At 40.6% G+C, this 9582-nt stretch overlaps 1 protein-coding gene across 1 annotated transcript; it reads right to left on the reverse strand.

Annotated features, from left to right (window-relative positions):
- Positions 1–5410: 5410 nt before the first annotated feature.
- On the reverse strand, positions 5411–7346 carry LOC124934798 (uncharacterized abhydrolase domain-containing protein DDB_G0269086-like). Its single transcript, XM_047475302.1, has 2 exons — positions 7324–7346; positions 5411–7232 (listed from the first exon to the last, which is right to left on the reverse strand). Exons 1-2 carry the CDS (start codon positions 7344–7346, stop codon positions 5411–5413), a joined length of 1845 nt encoding a protein of 614 aa, XP_047331258.1.
- Positions 7347–9582: the final 2236 nt, after the last annotated feature.

The following is a 9582-nucleotide window of genomic DNA, read 5'->3' on the forward strand; positions in this document are numbered from 1 at the left end:
CTTCATAGATTCTCCTGATTTCATTTTGATGCTTTCGAATTTCTGTGTGGCCATCATTATTTTGTTCTCCTTTGTTCTTTCATTTCTTTCAAAGATCTGGATAACCGTGTTCCATGTCTCATTCGCGGTTTTGCAGTCTCTGATCTTGCAGTATGTGTTTCTGTCCACACTGTTGGAGATCCGGTTTCTTGCATGGTTGTCCAGATTGTTTCTTCTCCTATCTTCAGCCGTCCATTCCTTTCTATCTTTATCAATGAATATCGGTCCTTCGGTTAGAATGGACTCCATTTCATCATCCAAGGTGACTAGGTGCAGGTGCATGCGTGCCTTCCAATTGGCAAAGTCATCACCTTCTAGCATTGGAGGCCTATCTTGATACATGCTTGCTTGAGTATTGAAACTAACTGCTCTGATACCAATTGTTAGGATCTAGATCGCCGCTGGGGAACCGGGGGTTGGACCGGTCAGCGGTTCACACTCGAAGGGTGGTGATTAATCCGGTTAGAGATTAACACCGGGGTTTCAATAATACACAACCTGTCACAAACCCTTGAACTAGGTTCAAACGCGGAAGTGGTTTGCTTTCAGGTTGAAGCAGCACACTTGTTTGATAGACAAGGCCGGTTTCGGATGATGGTGATTTGGAAATGGTGGGTCGGTTTTGGTAATCTGGATATTCGGTATGGTTAGTATAGAGTCGGTTTGGAGCGGTGTGGTTAAGTTAGTCGGTTAGATAATGAAGCCGGCAGAAAGTAAATAACAAGACAAATTTTATGGATGTTCGGAGATAAAACTCCTACGTCACCCCTTCCTCTCGAAACTGCGAGAAGGATATTCACTAAGGAATACAAGTACAGGCCGATCGAGACTTATTTCCTGCTCGATAACACTCTTACAATTTACACCGAAATTGTAAAACACACTTTAACTTTCAACACTTAGGCTTTCTAAAACAGCACACTCTTATCACTTGTAGTAAATGCTCTTAGCGCTATCTCAATATCACACTGTTGTCCCTTAATGTCCCGCATTTACTCTTCTGCAACTGCCTCCTTTTATAGGTGAAATATGCCAACGGTCATATTTCACTTCCTTGAATCTGATTGGCTGAGCAGAGGTGCAGTGATTCAGTGTTTCAGAGGTTCAGACCTACGGTCGTTTCCTCAGACCTGATGGTCAACCTCAGACCTGCCAGTCTGTTCTTCCGGTTTGTAAGACAAACCTGCCCGGTTTGTCTTTTACTTGATGTAGGCACTGTCTGTTGGACAGTTGTCTGTACTTGGAAGATTTCCTTTCTGGCTTATCCCGAAGTAGAAGGATCCGGTAGTACTATTTTCTGCAGCCTACAGTCTTTCCTCAGACTTGCATGGATATGGAAGTATTCAGTCTGTTCCTTTGGTATCATTCTCAACAGATACCCGAATTGTCTTCTTGTACTGGTCGGTCATTTGACTTGGCCGAATGTCTTTTGGTAGTGATGTAACCGGACTTCTTCCGGTTATTCTTGTCTTGTGGATGATCGGCTGTTTGATGATTTCGGTTTTGAGCTTTGGCCGATCCTTTCTTTGTGCGGTCACGTTCCGAATACTCTTGATCGGTTTGGTAGCTTGACCGGTTAGGTTTCTTTAGTCGGTTCTCTTGTTCATCCGGTCCGGTTCCTTGTTCCTGCATGGAAAGTTTATTTAAGTTAGGTTTATTTGAACCGGTCTTATTTTATCTAACAGAAACTTTTAAGTTACTTTTGAATTCCTTACAAAACTTTCAAGTTACTTTTGAATTCCTTTTGTCCGATATATTTTAGTTTTACCTCCTATATGGCGTTTGATGGTCGGATTTAATGATTTTTTGAGTTTGTAATTAATTAAATTATTATAATATATATTTTTTATTTAAAATGCAGAGGATATACTACCCTTGTACCCAATTTTTATAAACTGGGTACTTCATATTCAATCTAGATACCCCAAATGTTCAATGTATCCACACTTTTTTCCTCAATCCTATTTTCGTCAACTTGAAACAAAACATAAATCGAAAGAATGTAAGAGACTAGAAAATTTTAAATATTGCATAGAAATAATTTTAATATATGTGTTATTTTTATGTACGAGTTTCGGGGTGAGGCGGGTATTTCATTTTTACTCCCTATTTTTGAATCCGGTTTGAATTATCCAACTCCTATCCCGTTCGGAGAATCCTCGCACTTATCATATTTTCAGATACATTAACATCCCTAAATATAGTTTGTGTATGAGTTTTGGGTAAAAAAAAAAAAAAAAAAAACACACACAATTCATTTGAGAGAATTCGAAATATAAAATAACAAAATAGTCCATATAAAGAATTAGCATGAAGCAAATGTTCCTCAAACTTAAAAGCTAGAGTTAATTGCAACTTATAACATCTTAATGCAATTTATATAAGCAAGTAGGTGTAGACAAAACTAATAGAAGCAATTAGTCTTATTTTCTAATTCATTTAAAGTTTGGCTGGTCAATAAGTAATTTAAATATAAGTTTATAAGATAATAGTTAAGTTACGTCTCAACATCTAAATTTAACTAACAACTTAATAAATCTCGATTTTGATTAAAATGTTAAGAAACAAAAAAAATAATATTAAACAAATAACGCAAAAGAAAAGTCATAGTTACACAACCAATTACACTACACGAATTCAAATTTATTTGAATAAATAATATATTTTATAATTTATAAATATAAAATCATTAAACCTATTTAAAATCTCAATGCTTATATAACCGTGAACCAATTAAATTTGATAAAACCTATTTAAAGAATTTATATCCCATATCTATATTCATCTCCTCATCTAGGTTGCTTCTCTTAGAATAATTGTGTGAGAAGTAAGCTTGGGCTACGGTTCTTCTACCATAGTTTCATATTCATCCTGAAAAAATGAAGAAGCTCGGGAAATCAATATATTTAGCGGGTCTTGCTCTTTTAGGTTTTATTAGCTATAATAATAGTATGCGAAAAGATTTGAAGATAATCTTAAGGTTAGTATATCGACAATCTAATATTTATTGACAATATATTGTATATAGACACTCTAATATTTATTTACAATCTAACTTATGTTTTTAGTAAATTTGTTTACTAAATTAAGTTTCTAAAAACTTGAAGATTGAGATGTTCATGTAGTCTTTGTCTAACATCTTTAATGAAATCTCTTGGCTTTGTATAGTCTAACTTCTCTATTGAATATATATAATAATTTTAAAAATAATTTATATATTTTACTATTATTTGTATGATAATTCATAAAATAACATAAATCATGTTAAGAAAATTTTCAAACTATACTAAATAAAAAATAAACTCAATTTTATCGATTATTCAATTTGATTAGATTGTGATTGTAAAATAATTTTTACAAAATAATTGTTTCTAAAAAAATATCAAAAAGATTAACTAAATGCTTTTTGGTTAAGAGAGTGCACAATTTTTAAGAAGAAAAGATGTCTAAATCTCAACACCAAAATTATATAGCTAAATTAAAATAGATCAAAATAAATAAAAACACATTGGAGTGAATAATATTTATTAACCAAATGATCTAATGATCCCTCAAGTGTGCAAAATTATTAAGTTAAGTAGGTGATGATCAAAAGTTGATTTGGATTATTCAATTAAATATGTGTAAAAAGATGTAAATATGATCTCAAACAAGGAGAAGAGATAGATAAAAATGTTCAATTTTTCTCATTTATACCTATTATACAATGAGATATAAAATAGTTTAGTTCATTTATTGTTAGGATCTAGGTAGCCGCTGGAGGACCGGGGTTGGGCCGGTTAGCGGGTTTCACTTAAAGGGTGGTGGTTAATCCGGTTAGAGATTAATACCGGGGTTTCAATACTACACAAACTGTCACAAACCCTTGAACTAGGTTCAAGCGCGGAAGAGGTTTGTTTCAGGTTGAAGCGGTACACTTGTGTGATAGGCAGAACCGGTTTCGGATGATGAAGGTTAAAGAGAATGATGGGTCGGTTTCGGTAACCTGGTGATTCGGCTTGGATAGAGTTAAGTAGGTTAGAGCGGTACGGATCAGTTAGATAGTGGGACCGACAGAAAGTAAATGACAAGACAAGTTTTATGGATGTTCGGAGATAAAACTCCTACGTCACCCCTTCCTCTCGAAACCGCGAGAAGGATATTCACTAAGGAATACAAGTATAATCCGATCAAGACTTATTTCCTGCTTGATAACACTCTTACAATTTACACCGAAATTGTAAATACAAACTTCAACTTTAGCACTTAGGCCTTTTCTAGAGAGAGAACACAATCTTATCACTTGTAAATTAATTGTTCATTGTATCCCGCTTATCCCACATTTTCTCTTCTTCAACTGCCCCTTTTTATAGATGAAATATGTCAACGGTCATATTTCACTTCCTTGAATCTGATTGGCTGAGCAGAGGTGCAGAGGTTCAGTGATTCAGTGATTCAGGCCCTGCGGTCATCTTTTCAGACATGGCGGTCAATCTCAGACCTGGCGGTCAATCTCAGACCTGGCAGTCTGTTCTTCCGGTGTGTAAGACAAACCTGCTAGGTTTGTCTTTTACTCAATGTGGACACTGTCTGTTAGACAGTTGTCTGTACTTGGAAGATCTCCTTTCTGACTTATCCCGAAGTGGAAAGATCCTGTAGGACTGTCTTCTGCAACCTGCAGACTTTCCTCAGACTTGTATGGATATGGAAGTGTTCAGTCTGTTCCTTTGGTATCATTCTCAACAGATACCCGAATTGTCTTCTTGTACTTGGTCGGTCATTTGACTTTAACCGGATGGCTTTCGGTGTGAGGGTTTAACCGGACAGCTTTCCGGTTATTCTTCTGCCTTGTGTCTGATCGGCTGTCTAATGATTCCGGTTTTAAGCTTTGGCCGATCCTTTCTTTGTGCGGTCATGTTCCAAGTGTTCCTAGTCGGTTTAGTGACTTGACCGACTAGTTTTCTTTAACCGGTTTATTTGTTTGACCGGTCCGGTTCCTTGTTCCTGCATGGAAGGTTTATTTAAGTTAGGTTATGTGAATCGGTCTAATTTTATCTAACAATTTCTCCATTTTTGATTATTTTATTTAAAATGATCAAAATCATGTTAGTTTGCAAACGTAGGCCGGTTCTTTCTTTGACCGGATTTTTGAAACTGACTTAGGGGAATTTTTCGAAAAATTTGGAAAAATTTTGAGAATTTTTTTGGAAAAGTCTTATCTTTTATCCTATCAATTTCTCCCTTTTTGATTATTTTACTTAAAATTATCAAAACCATGTAGAAATGCAAGTGTAGGCCGGTTTCAAAAATAACTTTATATATATAGATAACCGAAAATAGAAAGTAACATATAGAAATATTAAGACAGGCATAGTTAAGAGAAAGGGAGCCCCTATTCCGAGTCCGAGAAGTCATAGCTGGCCATCAGATCCTTGTTCCGCTTTTTCTTCACCGATTGCGGTCGACTGGCCGATTCGGAGACTCGTTGTCTTGTAGACCGCCGCTGTAGGTGCACTTCATCCTCTTCTTCGGCGTGAGTAGCCTGCTCCGGTATACTTTCAATAACCGTGTCAGTGACCTCATTCAGCAGCTCGGCCTCTTGAACCTTCTTTGAGGATTCCCTTTTTCGCTTTGTCGGAACCGAGACGGAAGAGGCCGCATTTTTCTTCTCGTTAGCGGCTGCAAAGCCTTCTAGCCTCTGTCTTTCCCTTTCTAACCGCTCAGCATCCTTCGCAGCTTGAGCGGCTACCGACTTTGCAAGTCCCGGAAACCTAGCCTCTGTCCTCCGTTCTCGCTCGGCTCTTTCTTCTTCGGTGAGTTGCGGAGGCTCCTTCTCTTTTCTGGCTTCGTTGTCCAGCGCATCCTGGACTTCCTGAGCCGCTCGGGCATTTGCCTCCACAACCGCGGCATCCACATTCATTTTTGCTTTGAGCAATTCGGCAACTTGTGCGGTGAGCGCCTTGAGGTCGGCCTCGAGACCCGCATTCTTCTTTTCAAGTTCTGAGACCCTTCCAAGCGTTGTGCCGACCAGATCCTCAGTAACCTCTGTCAGTCTTGCTTCAGTCTCTCTTTCAAGCCGGTCGAAGTTCTCTTCTATCTCGAAAGTCTTATCCTCCAAAATCACGGTTCGCCGAAGGTGGTTGCTGCGCAGAACCGCTTCTTCCCGGCAGTCATCTTCGATTTCTGAGAACCGGTCGTCTGTTCTTAATAGAAGTTGCCTTGTATTGTTGGCGAACCGGAGTGCCGAGCTAACTGTTCTCTTGAGTTTCTCCTCCAATGGGTGAACCGCGGAGTCTGCAAACTCTTGAAGAAGACTCTTCACCCATTCTTTTGTAACACCCGGTTCGGAAGCCCCGGTTTGTTCAGTTTGCTGTTGCGCTGTAAGAGGGGTCTCCGTCCCTTCATCGGTTTCATTTGTTGCCAGATTCGCCCTTGGAGGTGTTGGACCGTGAGTTTGACTCTTATCGATCCGTGGAGGTGTATAGTGCGGTATTTCTCTTTGTCTGTACATCACCTCCAGCCGCTCTATTTCTTCAACGAGTTCTCCTCTCGCTTTCTCAGGCCTTTGTAACACCAAAGGCGTTAAGGTATCCTCCGTTGTTACCTCTTCGAACCTTGCCGTAATCTTTCGGATCCGTATGGTTAGCTTCCGTAGCTGTGCTCGCGGTCTTAAGATGAAGGTTCGGCCCAGGGCTTCGTGAATGGTTTCGGAGTTTGTGAGGTCCATGACTACGTCTTTTATTTCCTTCAGCCTTTGGAAACACTCTTCGTCGGTGAAGCCTGGTAGAATGTGTCTGTAACGTTTGCTGAACCGGTGCTCGTGCCATTCCCGGTATATCTCGCCAACCTTGTCAGCTCGCTGTTCAATGACCTTCAGGATTTTGCGCGCTATAGTATCGTCCTTTGTCGGTTCGTCCTCCTCCTCCTCTTCTTCACTGATTTCTTCACCGCCCTCGGCGGTCTTAGGATTTGCACCCGTACCGGTGTTATCGGGACTTGGGCCCGAATGCTCTTCATCATCCGGTCTTTCGTCATCGGTCTTCTCCGATTCGGTTCTTTTAGATGTGGAAGCCGACTCTTTCTCCTCTGTTTGTTGGGGCGGTTCCGAGAAGACTACCTTCTCCTTGCCCTTGCCTTCGGCCTTTTCTTTAGCCGCGACCGATTTCTTGGATGTCTTCTTTCGGCCACCTGTGGCACCGGGGGTCGGCTTACTCCTTTTCAGGAATTGTTTGGATCTGATTAACCTTCCGGATGAGATAATGACACCGGGACCGGTGTAGATGTTGTGGTGAAGAAATATTTTACCAAGAGGGATGGCGTATCCCCATGACCGGGTTGAGTCCGGTTTCACCATTTCCTTCAAGTTGTTGAACACTTCCTTCGCCCAGTTCACTTTTGTGCCTTCTATCAGGCCGACTAACATCCTGATTTTGTCCTTGGTGAGGCTGCTGAAGTTTCCTCCTCTTGCTTGAACCGCCTTTGTGAAGATATCACAAATCGGCATGTACTCCGGTCGCAATGTTGCTTTGTTACCGGATACCTTTATCGGCTCCTTAGTCGCTGAGAGTATCTAGCAAGCTGCTTCGAACGTTTTCAGCTCTATGTCCGCCGTTGCATCTTGGCCGGCTGTTGGAAGGCACAAGCTCTCCGCTACCGATTCCTCGGTTAGCTCGAATTCAGTACCACCTACAGTCGCGGTAATTTTGTTGCCCGAAAGAGTTGCGGTGTTGAAAAATTCTTCAACCGCATTTCTATAAAGAACGTGAGGACCGCCGAGAAAGTACTCAAGTCCGGCCTCGGCTACCCGGTTAATGACTTCTACTGCTGTAGGCGTTCCCTTCTGTCGGATTTCCTCGAAATCCACTTGAGTCATGTGTTTGAACAAGACCGAGTTGCGCCCCATTTTAGAAGTTTAAGAGAGTTTGAAGAATACAAGGGCAGATAACCGCTTGAGAGAGTTTGAGAGTTTAGAGAGAGAAAGCTATTTCGCGTGAGAATGAAATGAAATGGCCGAGAGCCCCTTTTATAGGTGCGGTTTGGAAACCCAACCGTCCCATCAACATTTGGCGGTAGTTTTCCCTCCAAGCCGAATGGGCGGCAAACCATGGGCGGGAAACCAAAGGCGGTAAATGAATAGGCGCCAATCCGTGGGCGGTAAACCAGGAGGCGGGAGTTTTGGGCGGGAAATTTCCCTCCAAAATTTTTGCTTTCGACATTGATGACGCAATCTTCTTTTGAGACCGATTGATGCTGTGGTTTTCTAAAGTTAACCGGTTATTTTGAGTAGGCAGAATTTTGTAATCTTTTGAGTTTAATCAGTTTTTCTTTGAGACCGGATAGGGGCGCGGTTATTTTGACAATGTTAACCGGTTACTTAGATAGATATTCAAGATGACTCGGTCATTTAAACTGAAATGGAATTGTATTTAAGAAACATTACAGAAAGGAAACCGAAAGATAAAATGGTGCAAAAACAGACATACATAAGATGGAAAAATACAACTTATGTAAAAACCATTTTGGAGAACTTCTCTTCTACCGCATCCACGTCAAGGATGTTCGAAGGGGATGCCGGTGTACCCGGTCCAAACTCTGGTCGGTACTTGAGAATCAGCTTACTTATGTGAGGTGCATAACCGAGACCTTTCTTGGTCAGCACCATGTTCTTCAGGTTTTGAAAGATGATCGTTGACCAGTTGATGGCCGTCTTGCCAACAATATGAGTCATTATGTTGTATGTGTTTTTAGAATACCGCTGATTCGGTGACTGACAAAGGATAGACCGGGTCACAATCTCAAGAAGGAGTTGAGAGTGACTAGCGAGTTGAGTTTTTAACCCATAGTTTTCCACCGGTTCAATAGTGGCAGAGAGGTATAGTGCGTGTTCAAATGCCGCAAGTCCCTCTATAGATGGAAAATCAGAAAACTCTTCCGTGGGCAGGTTGAGCAAGTGAGCAAATTCGGCTTCATCAAGCCAGAAGGTATGGTCTCTTACCGTAGAGACGATGTAGTTTCCTCTGATGCAAGCGCTTCTGAAGAAGGTCTTGACATCTTCTAAGAGTATGGGACCGGATTCTTCGAGAAAGGGTCGAAGACCGGTGGCAATGAGAGAGTGAAACATGAACTCCTTTCCATGATTTTCGTCCCACTCTTCCATGCATGATTCGAAATCTACGCTTAAAAAGTTTCCTAAGGTTCGGCTCGGCATGATTTTTGCTAAGAGATAGAATTCAAAAGACTTCAAGAGAGTTTTGTGATTTTAGGATGTGTGAAGTTGATTAGAGGAAGGCCCTTTATATAGGGTTGGTTTTGGGGGGAAAATATTAGCATTGAATGTCAGTTTTGTTTTATTAGGAAAGAGAATCTTTATGTTTCCAAGGTTTATTGGGAAGAGGCTGATTGCGAAGCCCGAGGTAGGTGTTAGTTGAGAAGTAACCAAGTTAGTTGGATAGTAATTATTCAGGTGGTTGGGGGTTACCACATTAATTAAATATTACTTTTCATTAATGCACCAACACACAAGAGATTAATCAAAAGAGACCGAGAATAACATAGATAAAGCCG

The sequence above is a fragment of the Impatiens glandulifera genome, chromosome 4 (assembly GCF_907164915.1).
Source record: "Impatiens glandulifera chromosome 4, dImpGla2.1, whole genome shotgun sequence".
NCBI lineage: Eukaryota > Viridiplantae > Streptophyta > Magnoliopsida > Ericales > Balsaminaceae > Impatiens > Impatiens glandulifera.

Coding starts and splice junctions, on each gene's coding strand:
- LOC124934798 (XM_047475302.1), bottom strand. CDS start 7,346: ATGGGGATACGCCATCCCTCTTG. Junction 7,233..7,323: donor GGGATACGCCATCCCTCTTG/GTAAAATATTTC, acceptor ATTCCTGAAAAG/GAGTAAGCCGACCCCCGGTG.